The sequence below is a fragment of the Ochotona curzoniae genome, unplaced genomic scaffold (assembly GCF_017591425.1).
Source record: "Ochotona curzoniae isolate NIBS_2020 unplaced genomic scaffold, NIBS_Ocur_1.0 scaffold_3890, whole genome shotgun sequence".
Classification (NCBI taxonomy): domain Eukaryota; kingdom Metazoa; phylum Chordata; class Mammalia; order Lagomorpha; family Ochotonidae; genus Ochotona; species Ochotona curzoniae.
In genome coordinates this window covers 17,599,198-17,616,528 of record NW_024467115.1, presented here as the reverse complement: position 1 = coordinate 17,616,528, position 17,331 = coordinate 17,599,198, and the positions used below count along the sequence as shown (strand labels likewise).

At 41.7% G+C, this 17,331-nt stretch overlaps 1 protein-coding gene across 1 annotated transcript in view; it reads left to right on the top strand.

Annotated features, from left to right (window-relative positions):
- The window catches only part of MAP3K5 (mitogen-activated protein kinase kinase kinase 5), a 223,629-nt gene that overhangs the window by 153,753 nt on the left and 52,545 nt on the right, over positions 1-17,331 (top strand). The window contains exons 15-18 of the mRNA XM_040965413.1: positions 8,451-8,584; positions 15,279-15,406; positions 15,956-16,092; positions 17,012-17,117. Of these exons, the coding sequence (XP_040821347.1) occupies positions 8,451-8,584; positions 15,279-15,406; positions 15,956-16,092; positions 17,012-17,117 (505 nt within the window). The remainder of the gene's footprint in view (positions 1-8,450; positions 8,585-15,278; positions 15,407-15,955; positions 16,093-17,011; positions 17,118-17,331) is intronic.

Genomic DNA, 17,331 nt, shown 5'->3' with positions numbered 1-17,331 from the left:
CCCTTCTGTAATGGCTTCCCCTTATGTTCCCAGTGTTTGGGAAGTTCTCTTTTGTAATTACATGGAATACCTCCTTCAATCCTGTCTCTCTTTCCACACCTTCCAGAATTCCTATAATTCTGATATTTGATTTTTTTTATGGTGTCATTTATTTCTTGGATAGATTTCTTGACTTTAGTCAGATTCTCTTCCATATGTTTAATTAATTATGTGTTCTCAAATTGGTTATCTTTCCCATTCTAATGTTCTTTCTTTTGCAGCATTTATTTTGTTGCTGAGAATTTCTGTTTTTTTAGCTCAACTCTTTCAGTTCAGACCTGTTTTATAGATTCTATCTCTGTGGTGATATGTTCTTTAAATTCCTTGGATTCTTGCCATAATTTTTCATTGTCTCTGAAGAGTTTTATGATGTTTGTTTTGTTTTGTTTTGTTTTGTTTTCCATGTCTGGGAGATCCTCAGTATCGTCATCCTCTAGCTCTAAGATTGATCTGATCTTTTGCTCATTTTTTGAGGGAAGCACTAGTTTCCTCATGTATGTTGCTTCCTGTTTTTCTGTTGTTCTTTCTAATGGCCTTTCAGATCTGTTGGTAATGGGTGTGCCCCTGTGGGCCTTCAGTCTCTGGGGTTTCAATCTCTGGGGTTTTCTAGGGCACCTGTCAGGGTCAGGGAGATGGCTGAAATATAGGGACACCCACTGTGCACCTGCTTGGGGAGGGTTCCTCTGTGACCCGCTTTCTTCAAGCAGCAGATGGGGCATGCAGATCAGGGCAAGCAGAGGATAGGGAGAACACCAACAGCTGTGGCAAGCAGCAGATCAGGTGCACACTGGCAGCTGCAGCTTTGTGAGCCAGGGATCTGCACTCTCCTGCTCTTTGGCATCTGGGTCTAGACCTGGCCCCGCCAGGGATCTGCATCTCCCTCTCGGGTGGTCCTGGTGTCTCTCCAAGGGGTTCAGGGCACAGACCCTTTAGGTGTGGGCAGACTCAGTTCTTGCTCTGTGTGTTTCTCTCTTAGATGGTCTACTCCCCAGCTGCTCCCTCCGCAATGGTTCGTTCCTCAGTGGCATACCATTCTCTCGGGGTTGGGGGTGCCTGGGGTTTCTTCTCAGATTTGCCTTCCTTCACCAGTATTTTGTCTTATGGGTTCCTTTGATTACCATTGTCTCCTTGGGAAGGCTCCCACTGGGAGTCTCCCTATATTGATTTGAAACTCACCAGGCTTTTGTCTGTGGCCTGAGTTGCATTCCTGTAGTGGCTCTGTGCTCACCCTCCTGGGCTTCTGGCTGCAATCCTGAATGTTTTCAGCAGTGCTTCCTCACCTGTGTAACATCCATGTCCCTCTGGTGGACTCCAGGAAGCCTCAATCACCTCACCTGATGAGGCTTCTCTTCTAGCTCTCTGTTCCACAAGATCCTGTCCCAAAGATCTCTGCCCTCTCAGCTACGCCTGACTTCTACAATTGGCCATCTTGTCCTCCCTACCCCTGCCCTGGATTTTAATTCTGTCTTGCTGTGGTCCCTGTCCTTCGTATCTGGTATGTATGTATTAAGAGCAGGGACACCTGCCCAGGACCTTGAGCCTGGCAACTACCTCCCTGGTACCTCTGCTGTTACTTTTTTCTCTTTTTAAAGATTCATTTATTTTTATTGGAAAGGCAGATTTAGAGAGGGACAGAGAGAAATATCTTCCATCTGCCGGTTCTGTCTGCTGCAACGGCACCTATCCAAAGCCAGGAGCTTCCTCCGTGTCACCCATGTGGTGTAGAATCTCAAAGCTTTGGACCATTCTCTACTGTCTTCCCAGGTCACAAGCAGGGAGCTGGATGGGAAGTGAAGCAACCAGGACACGAACCTGGGCATGCAAGGCAAGGATTTAGCCACTAGGCTATCATGCTGGGCCTTGCTGCTCTCTGTCTTATCCTTCATGTCTGATCCTCCCTTCTGCCCCATTCTTTCATCCTTATGATCCCTCCCTGACCTCAGGTATTCATCACTTGTCCTGCTGTAATAGAATGAGTGTCATCATGGGCAAAAGCCCTCATGTGGACATAATCTGGAGACTTCTTCACCTGGAAGCCCCAGATGCTGCTCTGTGTGTGAGGACGGTTCTGCAGCCTCTGAAGCTCTTATGCCGCTGGCTTTGCCTAAAACTTTGTACCCTTGCCTTTCCACCTGGTAACACAGCAGTGCCAGCTCCTTTCCATTTGCCATACAGCCGCACTTTGTTTTGGCCTCTAGTGTTAACAGCAAGATGCCCCAGGCTGCAAATCTTCCTGCTGTCTGTCCCCTGGTGACCACATCCTTGTTTGTAGAAACCCAGGTCCAGGATCATTTTCTCCCGTGGGGTCATTTCTTAACTTTCCCCTTCCCACTTCTCTCTGTTTTCTTGTCTTTGTCGCCCGAGCTTCTGCCTTGGCTGTTTGCACTGTATTGTGATTCTGTGGCCTGCACAGGACCGTGAACATTCCAAGGCAGGACTATGGCTTATCTTTGTTGTAAGTGCGTAGTCTTGCATGGTACTGTGTGTCCAGGCAGAGAAAGTTCAATCAGAAAGGAAGGTCAGGAGCCAGGACACCGAAACACTAGAGTTGTTGAAACAGGAGAACAGTACAGCCTAGAGTGGGCTGAGTCAATGCTGGGGAAGTGGCTTGAAGATTAGCTAGTCACTGTCATCAGGCTTAATACCATTGCCAAGCCATTATTGACCCACCCATTTCTCTTACCTATTTCCACGAAAAGAAGAAAGACTATAATAACTGACATCTTTTTTTGATGATGGTTTGAAATTTGTTGTGTCTCCTTTACTATTTCCCAAACACATACCCATTATGCCTGCTTGTATCCCCTTTTTCATTCATCACTCTTACATGCATTTGTACCTTTTTTTTTTTAATCAAAGTGAGATAAGACTGCCACAACCAGGCTGTAGCCATCAGGGCATCTGTGACCTGTTTCTGCAGTTTCCAGGGTGCATAAAGAAAATGTTGGGCTCTCGTGTGGAGGAGTTGGGAACAAGTGAAATAAAAGCTATAGTTTCCTTTTATTCAAACTTCTGCAGGATGGTGGAAAATTTGACCATCTCTTTTTCTTATGATTTGCTTCATGACTGTTAACAATAGTAAATGATGGTTTAAAATTTATTTAAATCAGTTTGGAAACATCAGGTAGCAACCTGGGTTGTTTTTCTTTCACATTCTGCTTCTATTTTAAATGGATCCCAATTTGAAGACCCAGATGGATCACTGAGAAAATGTATCACTTATTAGTGTACTATGATATTGTTCATTCTACTGGGAGGACAGGAAGCTTTTCCAGGTATACTGACTTAAATTCTCTGTTGGAGGCATGCAGTTTAACAGATGAAAAGCAAGTTAACAGGATCACTTCATGTGTGACATAGCACATAGGGAAATGACTCTCAATACTTGATCTTAGCCAAAAGGCCGAGAAGCGGTGGAAATGACTCTCAAACTGCTAAAGTTAAGTGTTTACATTTCATTTTTAAGAGGAAGTATTCATAATTTGAGGGAAAGAAGATGAAAGGAAACTAACATGAAAAAATGAACAGAAATCAAAAGAAAGCATAGCAAAGTTTGATTTTTACAAACTACAATTTCTCATTTAAATTTGAGTTATTACATCTCCATTTAGGCTGTTAACCTGCTGGGTAGGGAATTTAAAAACATTTTTTAATGTTGTAGAAAGAGAGCTCTTTCATTCTCTGTGTGACCTCCTCTCAAATGCCTGTAATGGTTGTAGGTGGATGAGGGCAAAACCAGGAGCTGGAACATACTGAACACTTTCACCTCTTGCCTCCCATGGTGTGCACCTGTGCGGGAGGCTGGAACTGCAAGCATTGATGAAAGTTACACCCAGGCACACTGATAAGAGTTGTATTGTCCAAAATGGTGTCTTGACGGTGACAAATGCTCATTTTCTGGATAACTGATTTATGGCAGCTGTGGTTTGGGTAGTCTCTTTGTAAGTTAGCAAAAGAAGTTTAGATTGGATTAATTTATATGGTTTTACTTGTCAGATGTTTTTCAGCCTAACATAACCTTCATATCAATAGCTCCAAGAAGATCCCATTCACTCAAGTTAGCAAGTAGCTATTACCTACTTCCTATGTAATCAGCATTGTTTTTGGTGCTGAGGATAGGGCCGAGAAATAGGGGATGATCCTTCCCTCACAGGACTTGTATTCTATGAAGAGGCAAACAATAAGAAGCACAAATAAGGAAAATATAACACTTGTTAGAACATGTTTGGGAGTAAAGTGAGGCAGGGATATGTGTTAGGAAGGAACTAGGTAGCAGGAACAGGGAATTTTAGTGAGGGAAACCCAGAGCACTACTTTAAGAAGATGCTATTACTAGCGTAGGATTTGTATTTGCAGTGTTTATGTTGTAAGTAATCACTAATGGTTTGGGTGTGTATGTATTAAAGAAGCAGTACAGACTGAAAATGAATGAAACTACTATCTTGGTCTTTGAGGTGTGTATTTATTCACTCAAAGTAATTAAATCCCAAAAGGAAGTGCATGGCTTTTTATAGGGTGGTTACTTTGCTGGGGCATGGCATCCGTTGGCAGCAGAAAGACTGAGCAGGTCACCACTTTGTTCGGCCTTGCCCACAGTTGTCTTCTCACACCTGTTCCATTCTCTTCTGCAGCGGTTAGATGGCTCTGAGCAGGCAGCCTCACAGGCTGATCCCCGATGTATTCCCAGGATGGCTGCACAAAGCAATCATCTCCCTTAGCAACAATTTGATTTGTTCACCTATTGCTATAGAAATAGAATGCAAAATATGCAGTGTGATGAGAACTTTTGTGTTTTAAAACCTTCCTGTTTTCCCAGAGAAGTCTTTTAATAGAAGCTGCCCTCCTGTCTCCTCAGTCCAGGCCCTGAACTTTTTTTCTGTCGTATAGATAAAATCATCAGTCCTTAAAGGCCAGGAGACTCTCTCCTTTTTTTTTTTTTTTCAAAACTGCCTTTTAAAATTATACCTTTATTTTGTAAGGACAGAATGAAGTGAAAGCAGAAAAGAAAGCAATAATTTATTACTAAGCTGCTTTCTGTTAATCATGTTAGTCTCACTAAGGAGTCTTCTGGTTTTTATTATGATGACTTTAACAGAAATCAAGTTTTAAAAAGATTAGTTATTTGAAAGGCAGAGTGACAAACAGAAGAGGGAGAGAAAAAAAAATCTATCCACTCCCTAATGATTACAACTTCCAGGGGTAGGCTGGGCCAAGGCCAGGAACCCCCTCTAGGGCTTCTACATGGATGGCAAGGGCCCAGGCACACAGGCCATCCTCTGCTGCTTTCCCAGGCTCATCAACCAGGGAGCTGGATCAAAAGTAGAGCAGCTGGGATTTGAACTGGCACTCAATCGGATGCTGATATTGCAGGCAGTAGCTTAACACTGTGTAACACTGCTGGCTCTGGGAGTTGACTTCAGAATCTAATATATAATCCATATTTTTTCACTAAATAGTCTTTGAATGTTTACTCTCCAAAGGGAAACTAGAGCTTAAACAGCTTCATCAAGGTTTGCATATGTATTCTTCAGTAAGCTATGTGAATACCATGTCGCAAAACTGCTTTCAACCAAAAATAAATCAAATTTGGCTTTGAAATCAAACTTGGTTTTGAAAAAGTTCTCATCTCATTTTATCTTCTTTTTCTAAGATTTATTTATTATTAGGCAGAGTTACAGAGAGATAATGAAGAGACAGGGGGAAAGATCTTCCATTCAGTGGTTCACTCCTCAAATGGTCACAGTGGCTGGAGTTAAGCCAGTCTAAAGCCCGGAGCTTCTTCACATCTCCCGATGGGTGCAGGAGCCCAAAGGCTTGGGCCGTGTTCCTCCACTTTCCCAGGCTGTTAACACAGAGCTGAATTGGAAGTGGAGCTGCCAGGACTTGAACCAGTGCTCATGTGAGATACTAGCACCACAGGTGGAATTACTTAGCCTGATATACCCTGGTGCCAGCCCCTCATTTTCTATTAAATAATTAAATAATTAATTAATTTAAAATGTGAGGGGCATCTACTCTATCCAGTTATTTCTAAGAGGAAGGATAAAGTAGTTAAAGATGAAGTTCCAGTTCTCAAGTCACCCCAGGTCCACCCATGGATGGAGACAAATAGCCAGCACCAGGCAGAGTGAGCAATGTGTGATAAAGGGGGAGGGCCTGGAAGCACAGCTGGCAGGCAGACAGTTGAGGAAAGCCTTGTCTGAGCCTGGATTTCAAACATGAGGGGAAGTGACCTAGGTAAAAAATGCAACATCCATGAAGGTGCAGAGCGGGTGACTTCACTGACAGTTCCCCACAGAGGATATGAAGGAAGGTTGGATACAGAGGCAGGAATGGCATTCTGATGCATGTGTGTGGTGTCTTGCTGAGTTTAAATTTTCTCTTGAAAGCAACAAGGAACCAGTGAAGCAAAGACAATATTAACCTGGGAAGCTCACCTTGGAACTTTGGGAAGTTCATGGTCAAGTGAGTGGAGCATATACTAGGGAGTGAAGCAACAAGAGAGGAGGGGGCAGAGAGGCTAGTAAAGATTCTAGGATTGACACAGAAGAAAAGCCTGACTGAGTCAATAGCAGGAGGATAGAGAGGTTAAAGAGATTTGTAAGATTTTTAGTAAGAAAAAGCTGGTAGCATTTGGCGTTCCAGCTGACATAGGGAATAAGGGAAAGGAAGGTAATGGATCTAGGAGGTTGGTGGCTCCCAGATGTGTCCTTAAAAAACCAAGTAGCTGTTGACTGAGCGTTGTCATTTGCTAGCATATGCAACTGGTGTTTGAATATTAAACATTCACCTTACAAGCTCTTACAGAATATTCAGATTTCCCACACAGGATTAATGGTGGAAAGAACACAAAATCTGAAATTTTGTGAGCTGGCTTTAAATCACACATCCCACATATTTTCCCTGGAAAAAAACATTTCTGATAATTTTTAACTTGGAAGTAATCAGAGGCTGATTGTCAGCAGATGAAATAGGCTATTAAAAATTGGAGCTCTTTCCCTTTAGATTAGAAGATTAATAGTGATATGGTGAGGTAGTGACCATACTGGGTTCAGACTGTAGGTTTCTGTTTTGTTGAGAGGGCAAAGTGAGGCTTATTGTTGAGGGTCCCTGCCCTGCCTCCCGTGGGCCTGGGTGGCAGCATGGATGGAACAGCATTGTAGAAGTCTGAACAGAGGAATTGGAATGTGGAAGGAGGCTTAGATCCTTGCAGTGGCATTGTTTAAACTATGCATGCTACCTCTTCTGTTGCTGGAATAGAGCCCAGTTTTACCTGCGAGTCTGAGCGCATTGCTAAATGATCCCTGCTGCCAGTGCCCTCAACCTGCAAACCTCGCCATCACCCGCTGTGAACTGGGACAGCCTTCAGCCTTGTGGCAGGCAGCCAGAGTCAGAGTATTCTCTGTCATAGCACGAGGTCCCTGGCAGTGGCTGTTCAGTGTTACAACCATGGAAGCAGGCACCTCCCTTCCAAAGTGTGGCTTCTCTCCTGCCCTCCCTAGCTTGGGTTGGGGCATGATTTTGCCCAGGAGATAGCATCTGACTGCTTTGTGTAAGAAATGTGGGAACGGGAATCTGCTGGCAGATAAGCTGGAGGTGTTAATGACATGGAGCTCTTAGCAACATGCCCTGTAGTTACCCCAGAGAGTTTGCAGAGATCTGATGAGCTACCTACCTGTGCAGGCAATTTGTTCTTTTTATCTCTGCTTCAGTATATGACTTTCTTTTATCTTCTTCTGCCATAGCTTCCCAATATCATTTCTCAGTGTGAATGTATTTTCATTCTTCCTATTTAGGACTCAATTTCTGGAAGTTACTTTTTCTTCTTTCTCAAAATTGTCTTGGCTGTTTTAGAATGTCTTATCCTTTTCTTGTGCTTTTAAAAAAAATGCTTACCTTCTGTCTTTATGTTAAGTGCGTGTATTTTACTACTTTCTATCTTACGAAGTTTTAAATATTGGTATTTTTCTCATATGACTACTAGTGACGAATTATTTCATGTATATTTAAAATTGCTGTATTGTGAGTTCAATGTCAGTAGTACATTACCAGCAAGAATTCTATATATGCAGTATGAAAAGAGAGGAATCTGCCTTTTAAATTTATTTTAGCCTTGTTTGTGCCAAGTACTTCAAAAGGGTGTCTCAGGCTGTTGAGTAATTTAACTGTGTAGTCCCCAGTGCAACCTTAACAATTGAAAAACATGAACACAGTATCTGGTTTATGTTAGAAGTAAGAGCATTTGTTTATCTCTGTTCTGGATGCTGTTTCTCAGAACCTCAGCTAATTATTTTACTTATTAAAGGCATCTTAGAAAATAGGGAAGAATAGTCTTGAGGGAAAAATGTCATGTCTGAAATAAGGAATGAAACTTATGTTTTCATCTTCTCTGTCTGCTTTTCCTTTTGTAGTATGACTACGAATATGATGAAAATGGTGACAGAGTTGTTTTGGGCAAAGGCACGTACGGAATCGTCTACGCAGGCCGTGACCTGAGCAACCAAGTCCGAATTGCAATTAAGGAAATCCCAGAAAGGGATAGCAGGTACAATCACTGTGGCTAACTGATAGTGTTTTTTAAAGTACTTTCGGTTGTTGATGGTAATATGGGAAACACTTGGTGGTATGCCAACAAAGCTCTGAGGACCATACTGCATTCATTTGGGGCTACTGCACTGTTCAGTGATTCATGTGTGAGATGCAGGATGGGCATCGTTCGAGAAAACAGAATGATCCTGGGTGTATTGGACTCAGCTTATGCCACATAAAGGTCGGCTTATTGGATGCAAGGGTGGGGAGTAAGTACTATCCAAAATGATTGGCCCCAGAAGTAGCAGTTATCAGGCAAACACATCAGGATCTTGGATATCATCATGGCATGTTAACACTGCAAAGCTGAACAGACTGAGGATGTTTGGATCTGTTGGTGAAGCTGGGTCTCGCGGCAAGCAGCTTCCCCTAAGCTGGTAGAGACAGATAGGAAGTTATGCAGAGTTAGACCACACCAGAGCAGAAATCCACAAGCGGAAGCCTCCTGGGAAGCAGACTTGCAAGTGCAGCCAAAAGCAGCTCATGCTTTAGCTGGGCATCAAAGGGTGGCCACGGAAGCATAATTAAATGATGTAGTACTCTCTCTTTCAGAATATAAAGTACATGGGAAATGTGTGTAGTTGATTGCAGGGGCACTGTCAGAGAGAGGACATGAGGGAGAACGTGACTGGCCCAAGTCATGAGGTTGGGAGAACTATTAGACCCTAAAGTGGAGTGCCAGAGCAGGAAACACCAGATAATCCTGTTAACAGAATTGTTAAGTTTTCTGATAACTTGTTAATAAAAACAATTTCATTTTTCACAACACATCATTATATGTAGCTCAAACTGTTTATTCAGCATAGCTTCTCTAGCTTTCTCTCTTTTCCATCTGGCCATACTTTTAAACAGTAAACATTCGTTATACTTTTTTTTTTTTTTTGCAGTTTTCTCACAGTTCTTGGATCTTATGTTCCATTTTTTTCCCAGTTGTTTTTCTTTTCTGTTATTTTTCAATTTTAGAAATTTCTACTGACGTATCTTCAAGCTCAGAGATTCTTTCTTCAACTGTATCTGGTCACGATGGAGCCATCAAACACATTCTTTATTTCTGTCCCCAACATTTCTTTCTAGTTATTCCTCCGAATTTCAGATCATTTCTAAGTTGGGATCACGATCGTACATGTTGTCTACTTTTTCTATTAGCATTGTTGGCACATTTAGCATGATTGTTTTCAAATCTCAGTCTGATGGCCCTAACATCCCTGCCTGTCTGACTCTGGTTCTGACACTTGCTAGTTTCTTTGAACTGTGTTTTTTGCCGTTTGATATACCTTACAATACCTTGTTGAAAGGTAGATGAGATGGGAAAAAGGAACTGTTCAAACAAGAGTGCATGTGCAGGGGACGAGTGCTACACTTATATACTTAGGTCTCTGTTTTGGTGAGTGTTTGTCCTTAGGCTACAAGCTTCACAAGTGTTTTTCAGTTTTACTCTTACAGGGGACAGGATGACAAAAATACACTGGACTAGAATGTGCTGGACTTCAGCATTTCCTTATCCCTGGTTGGGTCAAACTTTGGGCTCATGAGTTTCTTTTTGAAGGGTAGGACTTGTCAAGAGCAAAAGGTCTGACACATTCCAAAATGGTAACTTGCCCCCTCCCTGTAACAGAAGCACTGTGGGATTTTTTCTAGCACTCACATAGAGGATCAGGTAGAGCTCTAGGAGGCAACACTGAACACAGCAGTGGGCTAGACTCCTCCACACTCGGCCTCCAGCCACCTGTCAGTCACAGCTCAGGACCTCCCACCACAGCATCCCACAGGGAGAGGGTCTCGTGATGAGCCGTCTGCAGAAAGGACCCTCTCCCAAGGTCCCTTGGTGGTCTGCCTTTCCAGCTTCTCTTTCTGTAAATCCAAAACAACCTCAAGGCTAACAGGGCCAAAATGATGCTGTGCATTTTTGCTTTTTTTTTTTTTTTGAACATTTATTTTATTTGTTTGAACGACAGAGTTACAAAGAAAAAGAGGGAGAGTCAGAGACCGAGGTCTTCTGTCAGCTGGTTCACTACCCAGACAGCCACAAGACCAGGGCTGGGCCGGGCTGAAATCAGGGTCCAGACAGGTCTTCCATGTTTCCTACATGGGTGCAGAGACCCAAGCACTCAGGCTGTCCTCTGATTTCTCAGACACAGCCATGGATTTTTGTTGTTGTAACTCCCAAATGTATTCTCCTTAAAGTATTCCCTGTATCACTTAAAGGTATCCCTTTGGCCCAGCTGCGCAGGCTAAGACCCTGAATGCATTTGAAATCCTCTCCTGCTCACATGCTGTATTTGTGCCATTAGGCAGTCATACTGTTTGTACCCATCTCTGTGACATATTCTGATTCTTTCTGCTCTCTTCCATCACTTCGGCTCTAACTTAGGCTGTCTTCATTCCTGTCACTTAGACTCCCCTCTGCCTCCTAACCAGTCACTGCCACTGCTTTTCCTTGCACCCTAGCCCAGTCTTCCGCAGAGAAGCCATGGAGACCTTTGGGGAGTTGAAACCCATCATATGGTGATAACAGCTGCCAATGTGGGTTCCTCACTCTGGTGAGGGGAGTTTACACATGTTGAATCAAGAAATTTCTCTGCTGTCTGCTCAATTTTGTCGAGAACCTAAAACTACTCATAAAAGGCCTCTTTATTTAATCACATTGTGATACTACAGTCTAAACCCTCTCAGTGGATTCTACCACAGTCAGCATAAAACCCAGTCCCCATAACTTAAGCCCCAAGGACCTGGGCCATCCTCTTGCTCTGTAGCCTCACTTTCACTATGAGCACACTCTTATCTTTCTGTCCATCAGACACACAAAGGTCAACCCAAATATTAGCAGAACTCTTGTTGTCATCATTTAAGCCTCAGCTGAGCTGCCAAAGCCTCACTAGGGCTTGCTCTGACTGTCCCAAATTGTCCCTGCCCTGCCACCATATAACCACCATCTCCTGGTCCCAGATCTCCTTAACTTATGACCTCCATAGTGGCTGCTCTGCCGCCATCTCCCATACCTCATGCCTAGAAATACCCAGCACGCTTGTGCCTCCGTTTCACTGGTCAGAATTGCCACACTCCACCCTAAGAAAGCAAAGAACTGTTTAGCTTTGTAGCCAGCCATTTGCTTCTCCAAATCATAGGAAGAAAGAAAAGTAGATATTGGTAGGCAAGTATCTATATCACTTGTTAAGTTTCAGTTACGTATTTTTTTTTTGTGGTATTGTTCTGAAGTTTCCTTTTGATTAAATAGTAAGGCATGTTTTTGAATTCTTATGAAATAGTGATTAGAATTATTCCTTAAATGCCTGTAGTGATAATATATAAAGTTGTCATATTTCATGTACTTGAAAGAGTGACAGAGAGACAGGGAGGGACAGCAAGGAAGAGAGAGAGAGAGAGAGAGAGAGAGAGAGAGAAATCTTGCATCTACTGGTGTATTCCCCAAATGCTTGCAAAAACAGCCAGAGTTGGACCAGGCCCATATTAGGAGTCAAGAACTCCCATTCTAGGTCTTCCATGTGGGTGGCAGGGGCCTAAGTACTTGAACCATCATTTCCTGTCTCCTAGTGTGTGTTAGCAGAACGCTGGATGAGAAAGAAGTAAAGAAGCTTTGACATGGATCAGGCACTCCAATTTGGGATGCAGGCTTTCCCAAACAGCAGCTTAACCCACAACACCACAATGCCTGCCCCCATGGTTTTAACAGTTCTTTCTGTATTTCTGTATTTCTTAAAGCATTTGGTTAGTGAATCATGGTGCTTATAAGAGACAGGCAGTGGATTTTAAGTACACTCAGAATCAGTCCCCAGCTAGTTGCTAATCTTGGGTTAGCTTTCTCTAATATTTTTACACATGCCTAAGCTGTTTATTTTATGTTTTTTTTCTTAAACCTGTACTTACAATCAATGGGGAGCATTTAACAATGGTGATGCTCCTTTGCTACAGCCGTTGAACCTTTGTGCCCTAATTAACTATGTAAAGATTGTTAAAAATAAAGAAAAAAGTTAAAAACAACAATGGTGATGCTCAAGCTATGCCTGCAGAAATGATGGATGCTCTGGGCATTGATGCTCTTTAAGAAACCAGTTTGCAGTGATGGCCAGGCCCTCTTGTTGAGCTGGTTAACAGGGGAGATTGGGTTTAAAGGGCATGGCGTGGAGATGACTGTGGAACTGTTGGGTTTTCACAGCTAAATCCGTGTGAGTATTTCTGATTACCTGTACCATCTCATCTTCCATTGTCACAGCTAAATTAGAAGAAATGTGATTTTCCTAAAATTCCCATAGATAATTTCAATTTATTGACCTGAAGCAATTATTATCCTTATGCAGTGATTGCCATTTATACCTAGTGAAAATCGTTAGTGGCTTCCTGGTGCTTTTTTACTGTAGTCTTTTTTAAAATCTTTTTGATTTTAGAGAAGGTATGTTTGAATTTACATTACAGTCAAAGATTTTACTTTCTACTGCATAAAGGGTTTAACAAGCTAAAAGTTGAAAGACCCTAATTCAAGAGGAATATAGGCAAGGGTTATAAATAATCCAATGAACAGTTGTACATTTCCATATAACCATAAATGATAAATTTTAAACTACTCATAGTCCACTAAAACTGTAATAGTATATAATGCTGAAAAATTGTTTGACAGAAATAGAAAACAAAGCTTGATAAAAGTATTTGCAGTAATACTGACACATAGAGGCACTGTGCATTATTTTTAGTATTGAAGAAGAGTACTCTCCTTAGGTAGATTAGACTCTGCCTAGAAGCCTGAATTTTGAGCTATGCTGGGTTTAAATAATGAGGTACAATTATCTGCTTCTCCAATGTCCTTCCTTTAAGCATTTATGGTTGAATTTTAATAGAGAATTAGGAGGCGGGAACCCTTTGATTTCTAATAAACAGAGTAAATTGCTTGCCTAAGACTATTTAATTACCTTAACTATATATGTAGAAAAGGCACAGCATTTTTTAAAAAAAAGATTTATTTTATTTGCATTTGAATGACAGGGTTATAGAAAAAAAATACAGAGTTACAGAGAGACAGAGAGAAGGATCTTCCATCCTGTGGTTCACCCCCGCCCCCACCAAGTGGCCACAGTGGCCAGAGCTGGACTGATTCAAAGCTAGGAGCCTGGAGCTTTCTCAGGTCCCCCACATGGGTACAGGAGCCCAAGGATTTTGACCATCCTCTGCTGCTTTCACATTCAAGCAATTATGAAAAATTACTGTCTCTGATTTAAAAAAAAAAAAAGAGTACCATTAATGGGCTCATTTTAATACCTGCTCTTTTTGGTTCATATACCAGTTCTAAAGAAAAAATGAATAATAATTCGAAAACACATTTCTTCCCTTTGTTATTATTGATTGCGTTCCAAGTATTATCATAATAAGAGCTAATTAAATTAATTGAGTTTTTATAAACTGCCGACTGCTTAGCTTTAGCCCTTACCCTGAAATACTTCATGAAATAGTGTTATTCAGTATTAACCAGTTTTAGCGTTTGTCACTGGCATTTAAAAAATACCATTCTGGAAAAAAAAAATATACCTTTCTGCTTATGTGCATTTGGCCTTGTAAGCTCTTTCCTACATGCAGGATGAAAGCAACTATGAGACATCCGATTTTTTCTAAAGATTTATTTATTTTTATTGGGAAGTTACATTTATAGAGAGAAGGAGAGATAGAAAGGAAGATCTTCCATCTGCTGTTTCACAACCCCGGTAGCCATAACAGCCGGAACAAACCCATCCAAAGCCGGGAGCCAGGAGCTTCTTCCATTTCTCTCATGAGGGTGCCAGATCCCTAGGTTTTGGGCCATCCTCTGCTGCATTCCCAGGCCACAAGCAGGGAGCTGAAAAGGTCATGGAACAGCTGGGATACAAATTGGCACCCAGATGGGAACCTTGGGTGCATGCTAGGCAAGGATTTAGCCACTAGGCTACTGCACTGGGCCCTGTGTTTAATTCATCTTAAGCGGTTAGTACTTCCTACACCTGTGGCCTTAGTTTTATAAGAGTTTCAATAAAGGAAATAGCTTTCAGTCTCTGCTTATTGTTCTTCATGCCCTACCATATTTACACAAAATTTATGGGAGGCCATGGATTTGGATTGAGTGCCTACCATAGGTCCCAAGAAAACAACCCTAGATGTAGTTGTTAATGGTTAGCCTCCACATCACAAAAACAAAAACTATGTTGTCTCCTTGTAGGATCTGATCTTCAAGCAGATGAGGTAAAGGATATGAGCCAAATACCCCAACTTTCCAAAAACAGGAGATCCAGAGCAAACCCCTCAAAAGAGGCCCCTCAAAAGAGGTCCTGCCACAGCTTAAACCTCATAGTTTTTTTTTGTTTTAAGATTTTTTCTTTTTATTGGAGTGGTCTTGGGCTGTCCTCAACTGCTTTTCCAGGCCACAAGCAGGGAGCTGGATGGGAAGGTGGGTTGCCAGGATTCGAACCGGCACCGATATGATACGGGATCCCAGCACAAGCAAGGTGAGGACTTGAGCTGCTAGACCACCGTGCTGGGCCCCTTCATCGTGTTTTATAGAGGGACATATACTTAGGGGACATATACTTAGCTTCTTTCCAACAATATTGGTTAAATGTTTACATGAAGGCACAGCGGCATCACTGGCTCACACACATTTGCGTGTTTTCCAGGTACTCTCAGCCCTTGCACGAGGAAATAGCATTGCATAAGCACCTGAAGCACAAAAATATTGTCCAGTATCTGGGCTCGTTTAGTGAAAATGGTTTTATTAAAATCTTTATGGAGCAGGTCCCAGGAGGTAAGAATTCTTTTTTTTTTTCACCTTAGATGACATAAGTTTCTAGTACCTGAAAGGGTAATAACAGCGAATGGGATTTACTGGAATATGAAGGGGCTGCAAAAAGTCAAGAACAATGGACTCAGACGTAAATTAATTATGGCACCATACATTTTGAAATCCATGCAGTTGTTTCATAATGCATCTTCTATGAACTTTCTGAAACTCCTTCAGAAAGGTCTTAGTTTGTCTCAGCTGAAGAGAAAATGAGACACATGCTGTTACTTCACAATTGTTAGTAAATTAATAAATAATGAGACCATTTTAGTGTCAGTTATCTTGACTTGTATTGAAGCTAGCAATTGATTGGCCTTTTACTTAGACTGTATTTGATATTGTCCATCTTCAGGGTAGGGGCATTTTTATATTAATGTTTGAATCCAAGTACCTAGTACAGTTCCTGACATTGTTTTTTAAAAAGTGACTGTTGCATTAAATTAATATTTAATTATTAATGTGTTTTAAAGAGCTCATTTGGGTAGGATTTTATCCACTCTGTCTACCTCACAGGAAGTCTTTCTGCACTCCTTCGTTCCAAATGGGGCCCCTTAAAAGATAATGAGCAAACGATTGGCTTTTATACTAAGCAAATACTGGAAGGATTAAAATACCTCCATGACAATCAGATAGTCCATCGGGATATAAAGGTAAGAGGCACAGGATGCATTTTCAGGATTTCCTTGCTGCATGATGGTTGTATTTGCAAGCCACGGGTGTTATTTGTATTAATGTAGAGTAGTGAGTGAGCCTTAGAATCAACAGGAAAACAAGCTGGCAAAACACTTTGAATGAGTATGTTCGTGTCTTGGATCTCCTACTCGGAGAATAAGCTCCTTAACCATGTTCAACCAACAAGGTTGTGCTCTTATTCTGTGATATTTTCTTGGAGCCCTGTGGGGTGGCAGTGTGGCAGTATGAAGCTCAATGGACAGTCTTTGCACCTGAGCATGTTACAGGGTACCTGATCTCTGGATCTTTGCCTATAGCAATAACAGTTAACATCTACTGAATCAGTGGATGGATGCTAGAAGAAAATAAGCCCCTTTTCTCACAGCTTTCATGTATTCATGGACTGAACTTAAAAACTGAAATTATGAAATAAGTCAGTAACTCTATATTCCCTCTTGAGAAAATTCAGAAGTGTTACATTTTTTACAAAGGCCACACTATTAATAGCAACTTAATATTACAACTCTGAAATCTGAAATCAACCAAAATGGCACTTGTTTGTCATATCCCTAAATATTTCATGAAAAAAAATAATAACAGAAAAAAAAGGTAAGGAAACTGAGAATTCCATTCCTCATACAGGTATCAAACACAGAGCCTATTGGGGCATGATAGCAAGCTCTACCTCTGAACTATGTTCTGATGGTGGATAGCTGATGGTACAGAAACTCAGAGATGGCATCAGGAATCCTCTTTGGAGAGATAAACTATTCGGGAAGAAGGAGCGTTAGTGTCCTTGTTTGTACTAAGAGCAGATTTTGTCACTGGAATTCGCAAATGAACACCACAGTGTCTGAAGGGAGGTCCCATGTTTGACGAACGGCCTCTGTTCCCTAGGGTGACAATGTGTTGATTAACACCTACAGCGGGGTGCTCAAGATCTCTGACTTCGGGACATCCAAGAGGCTTGCTGGCATTAACCCATGCACTGAAACTTTTACTGGTATGTCTTTACCATGATATTATAGATTGTGTGTAATTATGGAGGTAATTGCCAGGTTTTGAGCATGATGTGAGAAATAAATTTCAATGGTATTCCCACACACTAATTAATATCAGCATATTTTGATGAAAAATGTTATGCATATAGAAGATGCTATCTGGCCGCTTTACCTCCCTCTTACATTACTATAATTGGCTTAGTCACTTGCTTAATG